The sequence below is a fragment of the Aegilops tauschii genome, chromosome 4 (assembly GCF_002575655.3).
Source record: "Aegilops tauschii subsp. strangulata cultivar AL8/78 chromosome 4, Aet v6.0, whole genome shotgun sequence".
Classification (NCBI taxonomy): domain Eukaryota; kingdom Viridiplantae; phylum Streptophyta; class Magnoliopsida; order Poales; family Poaceae; genus Aegilops; species Aegilops tauschii.
The window spans coordinates 241,031,397-241,044,952 of NC_053038.3; the positions used below are offsets into that span (position 1 = coordinate 241,031,397).

Consider the following 13,556-nt stretch of genomic DNA (forward strand, 5'->3'; position numbering starts at 1 on the left):
GCCGCGACCTCTTCTCCATGCCAGCAACACGCGGCTTCAACCAGCTTCTCCTTCGCGACTCTGGCTTTAACATTGGCGCGGTGATAGGCCTCGTCCGCGAAGAGTTTCGCAATGTCATGGTGGAAGCTGTGGAGGGCCACATGGCCGCGCTGCTTGGAAAGTTCACCTATAGCAGCGACGGGGCGCCTGGCAACAGCAACACAGGTGACGACCCCTCTTCTTGAAATTCCCTTTGTCACCCTGCATCGGACTGTTTCTAGCTCGCGGAGGCGTGAGACTTTGTTTAAATTTGAGATACACTTGATGCTTGTAATAATTGTTTGAACATCATAGTTTCCTTCCCGTGGTCGATTTCATTCTTGCTTGCCTTTGTTTTCTGCGTCAGCAGGGCTTAGCCCCGTGCATACCTCGACCGCCGTTGGAACACCAGGTCGCGATGCCTGGACAAGGCCATGTGGTGTTGGGCTACGAAACTAGTGAAGGGTCTTGAGTCGCGATGCTCAGGGGTCCCCCTTTGATGCGCAAGCGGCCCACATGGAGGAAACATGGGCGACGGTGAGGTAACCCGAGGCCTCTCCTAACTTGCTCTTGTCGACCTGCACCTGGGCGCCACGAGAGGAGACTAGAAACCAAGGACCTTGGTGGGGTGACGTGCGCGGGAGCAGGCCCGCGAGCCAGAGCCCGATCCCTTGGGTGTTTCAGTGCTGCTGGGACTGACTCAAGAAGAGGCACCTTGTCCAGCCCCCGCTCGTGCGAGGCCTAGGGGAAGGCCACGAGCAGTGTTGCTGAATAGTCGAGCAGCCATCTTGAGGTTGATGCTACCCATTGGGCACCCTTAGTTGTTTATCCACAAGCGCGGAGCATGGGGCTTCCACTGGGCATGGGCTTAGCCGTATTGTGACTGTTCCCGCCAGCGCTGAGCAGGGGGCATCCACTGGGCATGGGTAGGATCTCTATACTAGAGTCTCTGGGGCGTGTTCAGCCCTATCTCGTTCGTACGCGTGGCTGGCACAACAGAACATGAGGAGGTATTTTTAGATGCTCGTGAGCCAGAGCAGTGCTCAGGAGGTCCTACCTTAGGCGGGTTGTGCCTAGCTCCTAGCGCGGTCGCGTGCTTGTGAAACCTTAGTTATGAAGGTGACATGCTCCGAGTGAATGTCCAGAGGCCGTTGCATGAGAAGGCTAGACACCAAGGACCCATAGGAGGTGATGTGCACGGGTCTGGCCGTTAGACAGAGCTCGGTCACTTGGGTTTATCGACACTATAGGGACGAACCCGAGCACAGACGGCAAGACATGTCTTCTCATGGAATGATCCGGGGAGGAACACCTGGCGCATGGTGCCCACGGTGGTGAAGCACCATGATCGTGGTTGTATGAACCGAGCCGCGCCCATGCTCGCCTACTCACGATGAGCTCATGAGAGCACAAGGCACCAAGGACCCCAGGAGGTGACTGATACGTACATTTTGCATCATGTTTACTGATAAGCACATATAATATATATATATAATTTGGGCACACAAATTCACCATTTATTGAGATATGTCAATCACTTCTTGCCTAGAATTATCGAATATTTGAATGATATTCACAAAAGAGGTCGTGACTATTTGTTTGTTTCTTTTCTAGAAAAGTGCGACAAGGCACTTTAATCTACAAGTTTTTCTCTAGAAAGAATTGAGGAACAAGATCACAGGCAAGAAGAGAAGAAGAAGGGCTCAAGCTTTAAGAAGATTATTAAAGCTTAGGGGGGCTAGCTTAAGAAGTGGAGGGATCATCCTGTGCCAAAAGTGAAAACATTCAGATCTGATCGGAGGGGATCAAAATCCCTAGCAGCCTCCATTCCCAAATCGGGCCTGACATCTCTCCTCCTCTCCCTCACCCCTTCTTCTCCACCTCCGGCCGCCGCTACGGCCAGGCCAGCGTGGCCGCGTGCCAACCAGTACCTCCACCATCTCCCCGCGCCGCCTAGTACCTCCACCACTCGGTGACAACGTTCCCCACGTTCCCCTCGCGTCGCTCTCAGGCGACGCCAGGGGAACCCTAGTGCTGCCACCGCTCAAGCCCTCCTCCCTGCTCCCGTTCGCCGCCGCTGCCGCCGGCCTTCGCCGCGGTGGCGGGGGTGCTCTCTCCCTCTCCCAGGGCGGCGCTGGAGGCCAGTCTCGTTGACTGGGACGGCGGCGGTTGGCGGACCAATGCGAGGAGGCCGGGGCGGCGGCCCCGGCACGAGCTGGCTGGTGCGCGGCAGCTCGGCTGGTCTACGCTCGACGGCGGCGACAGCTTTGGCCACAGGGGTGGCGCAGCCTCGCCGGATCTGGGCTCTGGTGCCTGGATCCGTGCGCGGGATGGTGGTGCTGCGCGACGGCGGCCGCGGGAAGCTGGTGGCTACGTCCATGTTGGCGCGCAGGGGCGCTGGTAGGGCGCCGCGGCCGCGGTTATGGCTGTGTGTGCACCTGGCGTCAACTGCGGGCTCGGGCGAGGAGCAGTGTCGATGGTGGTTCAGGTGGAGGCAGCAGCTCGAGCGGGACTTCCCTCCCGTCTGGTTTGGCTCGGTTTGCCATGGCCGCGGCTGGAGGTTGAAGGAGGCTGCCAAACTGAGGAGGAGGTGGTTGGTGGTGGGATGGATGCGTGGCTGTGGTGGCTGTGGATGTGGAGGAGCTGTCCTTGGCCGACACTGGTCAGGGTGCTGGAGATGGTGGAGGCTGGTGTGCTGCGTGTTGCGACGTCCCCCGTCGTGGTGGTCGGCCCGAGTGAGCAGCTCCGGAAGTTTGGGTTTTGTGATCTTGGGCTGGGAGAAATCCCTGCTTCGCGATGTCGTGGCTTGCAACGGCGACGTCCATGGACGCCGTCCCCTCCATGGAGGCGTTGCTTTGGCCCCGATCCAACTCCCTTCCTTGTGCTCAGGGGAAACCCTTGGTCCGTTCTTTGGACCAGGCAACGGCGGCGCCATGGCGTCGTTCCCTTCTTGGAGGCGTCGTCTTGTTGCTCGAGGAGTTCCGGTGGCACGGCTCACTTCGGTGTCAGCTTCTACTATGGGTATGGGCCTCCTTGGCGCAATGTACACCATCGCGGGCGCTGTCTCGATGATGCCATCTCTAGGTCCGCCCAGGCCCTGCCGTCCACCTACCGACTTCTTCTTGCGCAATCGGTGGGGTACGTTGGTCTGTGTTGGCTTCAGGTTTTGGTCTTGTTGTAGAGGTCTCCGTTGGCGGTTGTGACGCGGCTTGGTTGCTTTGTGGCTTGCCCCATCGCCATTGGCATGAGGTTGGCGTAGGTGAAGCTAGTATTGTAGTACGCGTGGTGTGTGTTTGGTGGATGTGGATGCTAATTCTTGTGATTGGCATTGTAATGGCCGAAAGGCGTCGTATCCGGCTACTTTGCGACTTCTTCGTTAATATATGATATGCATGCTCATGCGTATTCGAGAAAAATAGTACATCCACACTCCACCATGCACCACCAGCACCACCATCCATCATCCACACGCCTCCACCTCGCGCGCCCCTTCAGACACGGGCGCGGTGGTGTCCGGCTGCCCACGCGACTCTCTCCTCCCTGCTGCCTCTCTTTTCTCACCGCCCCATGTAGTTTCTCTCTTCACCATGCCCCTGCTACTTTTCTTCTCTGAATCTTCACCCCCTGCTGCTTCCTCTCAACCCAACGCTGATGCTGCTCTCTATTTCCTGTGCGCCCCTGCTGCTTCTCTTCTTCTCTCCAGCGCCCCCTTGCTGCTTCTCTATTGTTGCACCCCCTGCTGCTTCTCCTTCTCCAACACCCTTTGCTGAATCTCTCTCCCTCAACCTCCCTTTGCTGCTGCTCTCTCCTCAATCTTGCTGCTGCTATCTCTCTTTCTCCCTCTCTTCTCTGAATTTTCTGAAATTTAAGACACGTAGTACATGTAATATTCAGATTTGATAAGATCTTGCAACCTGATAATTGTTCAGTTTTGTACTTCTATAATATGGTGCATCTTATTATGTGTTCTGACTAGTTGATGTCTAGTTGCTTTGGAAAACATTTGGTATGTTTGATTTGATCTATGAATTAGTGGTCTTCTAGCTCATATGTGAGTTCACCCTGTGTATTTTAATTCCAGTTCATGTATGTGTTGTCACCAGTGTGTTCCCTTTTCTGTAGAAATATATTTAGATTCGTAGTCCATTTATTAGCTCAAGTTCTTGTGAGATAAATGTTTGTGATATAATGCCTACTATAATTGTTTGTGTTGTGATATAATTATGTCCTTGTCATATTAGCTTGTTTCTTCCTCCTGTCATATGCTTGCTAGTTATATATGTCCATGTCTTTTGACTTCCCTTATCATTGATGTTAGTATTGTAGTTCCCAAAGTAAAACAAAATTACCAATAAGATAGCGAGAAAAATCCGAATCTCGTTGTACTGTTTGCATTTTCTATGTCGACGATCTTCGGGAACGACCTTGTTAGTTTAGATTAAATTTTCTATTATCATCTTCTAAATTCTGTCACCTAGCTTTAGCCGAGTATTGTGGTCGTCGCCCAGTCCCTGTGAGGAACACGACACTTGCAGATTTGGGCGAACTACCCTACTGTATTTACAAACGATCATTTACCTACTGTTATTTACTATGTCTTTATGCATAATAATGTTTTTGGAGTAATTCTAATGCCTTTTCTCTCAGAATATGCAAGGTTGATATAAAGAGGGAGAATACCGACAACTGGAATTCTGGACCTGCAAAAACTACGTCAGATTTACCTATTCTGCACATCTTCAAATGAGCTGAAAAATTACGGAGAATTATTTTGCAATATATGAGGAATATTTGAGCTAATAACCACTAGAGAGGGCCCACCAGGTGGGCACAGCCCACCTGGGCACGCCAGGGAGCCCAAGCGCGCCCTGGTGGGTTGTGCCCTCCTCGGCCCACCTCCGGTGCCCCTCCTCTGATATATAAGTCATTTTGACTAAAAAAAGGAGAGGATTTTTATGAAGAAGCGCCGCTGTCTCGAGGCGGGACTTGGATAGGAGCACTTTTGCCCTCCGGTGGAGGGTAATATTCATGAACATCTTCAACAGCACCATCTCCTCTTGAATCCTAGTTCATCTCTTGTGTTCAATCTTTGCATCGGAATCTTAGATTGGTGCTTGTGAGTGACTAGTAGTGTTGATTACATCTTGTAGTTGATTACTCTATGGTTATTTGGTGGAAGATTATATGTTAGATCCATTTTGCTATTTAATACCCCTTTGATCTTGAGCATGATTATATTTTGTGAGTAGTTACTTTTGTACTTGAGGTCATGGGAGAAATCTTGTTGCAAGTAATCATGTGAACTTGATATGTGTTCGATATTTTGATGGTATGAATGTTGTGATTCCCTAAGTGGTGTCATGTGAACGTCGACTACATGTCACTTCACCATATTTGGGCCTAAGGGAATGCATTGTGGAGTAGTTATTAGATGATGGGTTGCTAGAGTGATAGAAGCTTAAACCATAGTTTATGCACTATTCCATAATGGACCGATTTAGATCCAAAAGTTTAATGTTATGGTTAAAGTTTATCTTAATACTTTTTTCGTAGTTGTAGATGCTTGCGAGGGGGTTAATCATTAGTAGGAGGCTTGTTTAAGTAAGAACAACACCTAAGCACCGGTCCACCCACATATCAAATTATCAAACTAGCAAACACAAATCGAATCAACATGATGAAAGTGACTAGATGAAATTCCCGTGTACCCTCAAGAACGCTTTGCTTATCATAAGAGACTGTTTTGGCCCGTCCTTTGCCATACAAGGATTGGGCTACCTTGCTGCATATTATTTATCGTAACTGTTACTTGCTCGTTACAAATTATCTTGCTATCAAACTATCTGTTTTCGGCAATTTCAGTGCTTGCAGAAATTACCTTGCTGAAAACCACTTGTCATTTCCTTCTGCTCCTCGTTGGGTTCGACACTCTTACTAATCGAAAGGACTCTTATCGAAACCACTTGATCTCCTATACTTTTGGGTCAGCAAGACTCTTTTCTGGCGCCGTTGCCGGGGAGTGAAGCGCTCTTGGTAAGTGGATATTGGTAAGGAAAAATTTCAACTACGTGCTTGTAACGCCCACGATGCGGCTATATCTCCCACGTGTCGAGGCACGACTTAGAGGCATAACCGCATAGTGGTTTTGTCGCAAGAAGGGTCATCTTCACACAATCCCATGTAATGAACAAGAATGGGATAAAGAGTTGGCTTACAATCGCCACTTCACACAATACATAAATATCATCATACATCATCCAAAATACAATCATATAGACCGACTACGGTCAAAATCCAGATGAAAATAAGACAACCCCAAATGCTAGATCCCCGATCGTCCCAACTGGGCTCCACTACTGATCATCAGGAAAAGACACATAGTAACGACCACGTTCCTCGTCGAACTCCCACTTGAGATCGACGCCATCGTCTGCACTGGCATCGTCGGCACCTGCAACTGTTTTGGTAGAATCTGTGAGTCACGGGGACTCAGCAATCTCACACCCGCGAGATCAAGACTATTTGAGCTGGTAGGAAAAGATGGTGTAATGAGGTGGAGCTGCAGCGGCAAAAGCATATATGGTGGCTAACTTGCGCAAATGAGAGCGGGAAGAGAAGCAACGGAACGGACGTCATCTAGCAATGACCAAGAAGAGGTCCTGAACACCTACTTACGTCATTCATAACACAGACCGTGTTCACTTCCCGGACTCCGCCGAGAAGAGACCATCACGGCTACACACGCGGTTGATGTATTTTAATTGGGTCAACTGACAAGTTATCTACAACTGGACATTAACAAATTCCCATCTGCCTCATAACCGCGGGCACGGCTTTCGAAAGATAATACCCTGCAGGGGTGTCCCAACTTAGCCCATCATAAGCTCTCACGGTCAACGAAGGATAAACCTTCTCCCGGAAAGAGCCGATCAGTCTCGGAATCCCGGTTTACAAGACATCTCGGCAATGGTAAAACAAGACCAGCAAAGCCACCCGAATGTGCCGACAAATCCCGATAGGAGCTGCACATATCTCGTTCTCAGGGCACACCGGATGAGACATCCTACAAGTAAAACCAGACCTCGAGTTTCCAGGAGGGGGCCCCGCAGTCTGCTCAGTTCGGACCAACACTCGAAGGAGCACTGGCCCGGGGGGGTTAAAATAAGATGACCCTCGGGCTCGCGAAAACCCGGGGGAAAAAGGCTTAGGCGGCAAATGGTAAAACCAAAGTTGGGCCTTGCTGGAGGAGTTTTATTCAAGGCGAACTGTCAAGGGGGTCCCATAAATCACCCGACCGCGTAAGGAACGCAAACTCAAGGAACATAATCCCGGTATAACAGTAACTAGGGCGGCAAGAGTGGAACAAATCACCAGGCATAAGGCCGAGCCTTCCACCCTTTACCAAAATATATAGATGCATTAATTAAGTAAGAGATATTGTGATAACCCAACATATCCATGTTCCGACATGGAACAAACTTCAACTTCACCTGCAACTAGCAACGCTATAAGAGGGGCTGAGCAAAAGCGGTAACTTAGCCAAACAACGGTGTGCTAGGAAAGGATGGTTAGGGCTGACATGGCTAAAATGGGAGACATGACATAGCAAGTGATAGGTAGCGAGCATGGCAATAGAGCGAACAACTAGCATAGCAAAGATAGAAGTGATCTCGAGGGGTGGTCATCTTGCCTGCAAGATTCTCAGAGTTGTCGAAAGCTTGATCCTCATAAGCGTACTCGATAGGTTCCTCGTTCACGAACTCGTCTCCCGGCTCTACCCAAGACAATAACACAAACAAACGGAACCACAATCTACAACGAGAAATGCGCAAGCAACATGATGCAAAACATGTATGATATGCAAGATATGATATGCGATGCATATGCGTGCTCCGGAAGGAAAATGATGAACATGGCAGTAACTTGGCAAACCAAGCATGCCACTGGAAAGATGATATGATTTCGGTCAAAATCGATATAAAGATCACCGGAATCGGATGCACGGTTTGCAAATGGCAAGCAAAACAAGAATGACACGAATCTGCGATAAACAGCAAGATAGCACTTAAAATGCAACAAGTAACAATTCTACAGCACCCCAACGTAGCAAAAAATCACATGACAGTAATCTACAGGAGATGCTTGACAAAAGATGAACAATGAACTACGGCTAGTTCACAACATATCAAGCTCAAACAAGCATGGCCAAAGAGCAAAAGAATACAGGTTCACAGACTTGGTGAAAAACTGGACATGGCAGTAAACAGCATCAGGTAGCAATGTTCAGAGCACGAAATCAACATGCTACAGGAACTGAACATAGCAAAACAAGGCATGGTAGTGTTCTACTAAATGCACATAACAAAAGTCCCTTACTGACCATAAGCCAAAAAGGATCAGAAGATATAATGGCAAGCATGTAAACATAGCAAGTTTCGTTATCAGGTTTCAGACTTAGCAGAAAACAGAGCATGGCAGAAATATTAATATGTAGGCCTCTTTGTGAGCTTGATGCGCTCACTACAGAGCAATTCATGACAAACCAAGCATACCTACAGCAAGATGGTGTGTTTATGAAGCTAACCATGGCAAGAACAATTGCATAGCATGTATGGATCAACTACAATAAGCTTGGCAAAAATGCATATCATGTTAATAATCTGCCAGAAATATTTTATAGCAAAAGTAGAGCAAGATTGGGTCATGCTATGGCACTCCATAATTGCAAACAATTACAGAAATGGATCAATTACAACTATATCTACAAAACATCCTTATTGAACATCTCCAAAATATGCATGGATCTCTCTGTAGCATCAAGTTTACATGGCAACAAAATTACAGCAGACAAGGACTTAGAGAAATCACTGTCCCTGAAATCAGAAATATTACGGGACCTACTTTGCATGCTTGTGCTAGTCACCACAGAGATCACAAAAATACATGGACTGTACCAATGGAAAGATGCACAGAATAAATGATACAAAAATGACAAATCTCCAAGTTCTGATAAGAACCAGAGAATAACAGCAACTAGCCCTCTTCCAACGAAGATTTGGGAATCAAGATGACCTCTAATGAACCTGGTGCAATTGAACAAAATGAAGAGCATCATAAGACAAACAATTTGACATATTACACGCGCGAATCGGAGCTACATGCAAGAAGTTATCGCATCGGGAACAGAGGCACATGCTGATAAGATTTAGGGACTTAGAGAAAAGAGGGGGTCGCGAGAAAAAGTCAACGTACGGTGGTTCGATCGGATCTGGATCGAGAAACTGCTACAGGAGCTCGCCGGCTCGGGCTGGGCTCGGCCGGAGCGGGCACCGGAGGAGGAGAGGGAGGCCGCGGCCTCGGGCGGAGGAGGGCGGCGCCGGCGGGGAGGGACCGGTCGCCGGCGGGCGGGGCACGGCGGGGCCGGCGGCGGCCGGTGGCGGCGGCAGCGGGCGCGCGCGACGCGGGCGGCGGCGATGCTGGCTGGCGGGCCCGCGGCGGGCTCGCGGGCCGGCGCGGTGGGAGGCCGGAGGCGGGCGGACGTTGTCCGGCCGGAGCGGACGCGTCCGGCGCGGCGCGGAGGGAGAGGGTTAGGGTTCGTCTGTGATTTCGTTTTGCGGGTTGGCCACATATAAATAGGTAGAGGGAGCTAGGAGGCTTCAAATGAGGTGCGGTTTTCGCCCACACGATCGTGATCGAATGACCTAGGGCATGGAAGAGAGTTTGGTGGGTTTTGGGCTGGTTTTGGAGGGGGTTTTTGCTGGACACTCAAATGGACAATGCGGATGCCTAGTTAACCGTTGGAGTACCAAACGACCTCCGAATGGAACGAAACTTGACTGGTAGTCTCCGGGTGGTATAATAAGACCACTTGACAAGCCTCGGTCCATTCCGAGAAAGTTTGACACACGCACACGAAAGAAAACAAGAGGGGTGCACCGTAGGAGATAGGAGCGCCGGATTGGAAAACGGACAACGGGGAAAATGCTCGGATGCATGAGACGAACACGTATGCGAATGCAATGCACATGATGACATGATATGAAAATGCATGAAATGACAAAATACAGAACGAAAGACAAAAACCCGACAACGGAGGGAAAAACATATCACATAGCCGAAAATGGCAAGAGTCGGAGTTACAAATATGGCAAGTTACATGCGGGGTGTTACAACACTCCACCACTACGAGAGGATCTCGTCCCGAGATCTAGGACTGAAAGAACTCCGGATATTCGGAACGGAGATGGTCCTCGCGTTCCCAGGTGGCTTCCCGGTCGGAATGGTGCGACCACTTCACTTTCAGGAATTTGATAGACTTGTTGCGAGTCTTGCGTTCAGTTTCTTCAAGAATAGCAACTGGGTGCTCATGATAAGACAAATCTTCTTGGAGGTCAATCTCTTCGAAGTTGATAGTGCGCTCAGGCGTCTTGAAGCACTTGCGGAGCTGTGACACGTGGAACACATCGTGCACGTTCACGAAGTTGGAAGGAAGCTCAAGTTGATAGGCGAGGTCGCCTCTTTTGCCAATGATCTTGAAAGGACCCACGTATCTAGGGGCAAGCTTCCCTTTGATACCGAAGCGACGAGTGCCTTTCATTGGAGAGATGCGGAGGTAGACATGGTCTCTGATCTCGAAAGCCAAATCACGATGCTTACTATCATAGTAACTCTTCTGGCGCGATTGCACGGCTTTGAGATTATCACGGATGACTTTACACATTTCTTTGGCTTCAGTGATTAAGTCATTGCCAAGAAGTTGGCGTTCCCCAGTCTCTGACCAATTAAGAGGAGTATGGCACTTTCTGCCATAGAGAATCTCGAATGGGGCCTTGCCTGAACTCGCTTGGAAGCTGTTGTTGTAGGAGAATTCAGCATAAGGAAGACAATCTTCCCATTTCATGCCAAAGGAAATGACACAATCCCTGAGCATATCTTTAAGAATTTGATTGACTCGCTCGACTTGGCCACTAGTTTGAGGGTGGAAAGCTGTGCTGAAGCGAATGTTTGTGCCCATGGCCTTCTGGAAGGAGTCCCAGAACTTAGAGGTGAAGATGCTTCCACGATCTGAAGAAATCAATTATGGAATGCCATGCAAAGAGACAATTCTGGAGGTGTAGAGCTCTGCCAGCTGAGCTGCTGTGATGGATTCTTTGATAGGAAGGAAATGAGCCACTTTAGAGAGCTTGTCGATGACAACGAAGATAGCATCATTTCCGCGCTTGGACTTGGGAAAACCAGTCACGAAGTCCATTTCGATGTGATCAAACTTCCATTCTGGGATAGCAAGAGGTTGGAGGAGACCAGCTGGTCGTTGGTGTTCTGCTTTCACTCTTCGGCAGACATCACATTCATTCACGAATTGAGCAATTTCTCGCTTCATTCAAGTCCACCAATACGACTGCTTGAGGTCATGATACATCTTCGTACTTCCAGGATGAATGGAAAGGAGAGAATTGTGCGCTTCATTCATTATGACTTTCCTTAGATCACCTTTCGGAACCACAATCCGGTCCTCGAAGAACAAAGTGTCTCTGTCATCAATGCGATAGCACTGGTATTTGGAAAGACCCTTGTCGATACCACGTGTCACCTTCTTCACCATGGCATCAAGGAGTTGTGCCTCACGAATTTGATCTTCCAAAGTATGAGATACTATGAGGTTGGCAAGAAAGCCTTGAGGAACAACTTGGAGATTCAGCTTGCGGAAAGCTTCACAAAGATCTGGTTGGAAAGGCTTGAGGATTAAGCTGTTGCAATAAGCTTTCCTGCTTAAAGCATCTGCAATGACATTTGCTTTGCCTGGAGTATATTCAATACTCGGATTGTACTCTTGAATCATTTCGACCCATCGAGTCTGCCTGAGGTTGAGGTTGGGCTGAGTGAAGATATACTTGAGGCTCTTGTGATCAGTGAAAATGTCCACTTCTCTTCCCAACAAGAGATGTCTCCACGTGATTAATGCATGGACAACTACCGCCAACTCAAGATCGTGAGTGGGGTAGTTCTTCTCGTTGGGCTTCAACTGCCGAGAGGTATAGGCCACAACTTTCTTCTCTTGCATTAACACAGCACCGAGACCTTGGAGAGAAGCATCACAGAAAACTTCATACGGCTTGGATTCATCAAGAGGAGTCAAAACAGGAGCTGTGACTAGTTTCTCTTTGAGAGTGTTGAAAGCAACGGCACACTTAGGAGACCAGACATATTTCACATGCTTCTGTAGGAGGTTGGAAAGAGGCTTTGCAATCTTGGAAAAATTCTCAACGAATCTTCGGCAATAGCTTGCAAGACCCAGAAAACTTCGAAGCTGCTTGACATTTTGAGGAGGTTCCCAATCCAGAACTGCGGACACCTTCTCGGGGTTAACAGCGATGCCCTTGGCAGAGATGATGTGACCAAGGAAAAGAACTTCATCGAGCCAAAACTCACATTTGGAGAACTTCGCATAGAATTGATACTCTCTGAGCTTGTCGAGCACCAATCGCAAATGTTTGGCATGATCCTGCTTGTTCTTGGAGAAGACCAAGATATCATCGAGATACACCAGAACGAATTCATTGGTATAGGGGTTGAAGATGAAATTCATCATCCGAGAGAACACTGGAGGAGCATTGACAAGGCCGAAAGACACGACAGTATATTCATAAGAACCAAAGCTTGTTCTGAATGCTGTCTTGGGAATATCTTCTTCACGAATGCGAATCTGATGATAACCCATACGAAGGTCAAGCTTGGAGAATACTTTAGCGCCCTTGAGTTGCTCAAAAAGCTCATTGATGTTGGGAAGTGGATACTTGTTCTTGATTGTCTTCTTGTTCAATGGACGGTAGTCGACACAAAGTCGGTCCGTGCCATCCTTCTTCTTGACAAAAAGAACACCACAACCCCATGGAGAAGAACTCGGTCTGATCAAACCCAGACGTTCTTGTTCATCGAGCTGTTTCTTCAATTCCTTCAGCTCGTTGGGTCCAAGCTTGTATGGACGCTTGCAAACGGGTTCAGTGCCAGGCTCTAGTTCGATAACGAACTCAACTGGCCGGTGCGGAGGCATACCCGGAAGCCCTTCTGGAAAGACATCTTGATACTCGCAAATGACTGGAATTTGAGAGATGGCATCCAATTCGCCCTTCTCATTGAGAGAGAAAAACCGAATGGTTTCATCACGAGCGGCAAAAATAATCACATCCTCAGACGAGTGTGTCAATTGAATTTCCCTGGCAGCACAATCAAGTTTAGCCTTGTGCTTAGAAAGCCAGTCCATCCCGAGAATAAGATCAATATCCGAGTCACCAAGAACAATTGGAGAAGACTGGAATTTGTAGTCGCCCATCTTGATGGAGACATCGGGAGCAACCAAACTAGATGACAAAAGCTTACCCGGAGAAACAACTTGCATAACTTTGGATAAAATCTCTGTGTCAACATTGTGCTTTGATGCAAATGGGTATGACAAAAAAGAATGCGATGCACCAGTGTCAAAAAGAACTTTTGCAGGAATATCATTAACTGAGAGATTACCCATTATCACATCAGTAGAT

General features: G+C 48.6%; 1 protein-coding gene across 1 annotated transcript; it reads left to right on the forward strand.

Moving 5' to 3' along the window:
- The first annotated feature begins 1,901 nt into the window (after window positions 1-1,901).
- Window positions 1,902-5,312, forward strand: LOC120962932 (uncharacterized). Its single transcript, XM_040387068.3, has 2 exons — window positions 1,902-3,156; window positions 4,666-5,312. Exons 1-2 carry the CDS (start codon window positions 2,199-2,201, stop codon window positions 4,683-4,685), a joined length of 978 nt encoding a protein of 325 aa, XP_040243002.2. The 5' UTR covers window positions 1,902-2,198; the 3' UTR covers window positions 4,686-5,312.
- The last annotated feature ends 8,244 nt before the right edge of the window (window positions 5,313-13,556 follow it).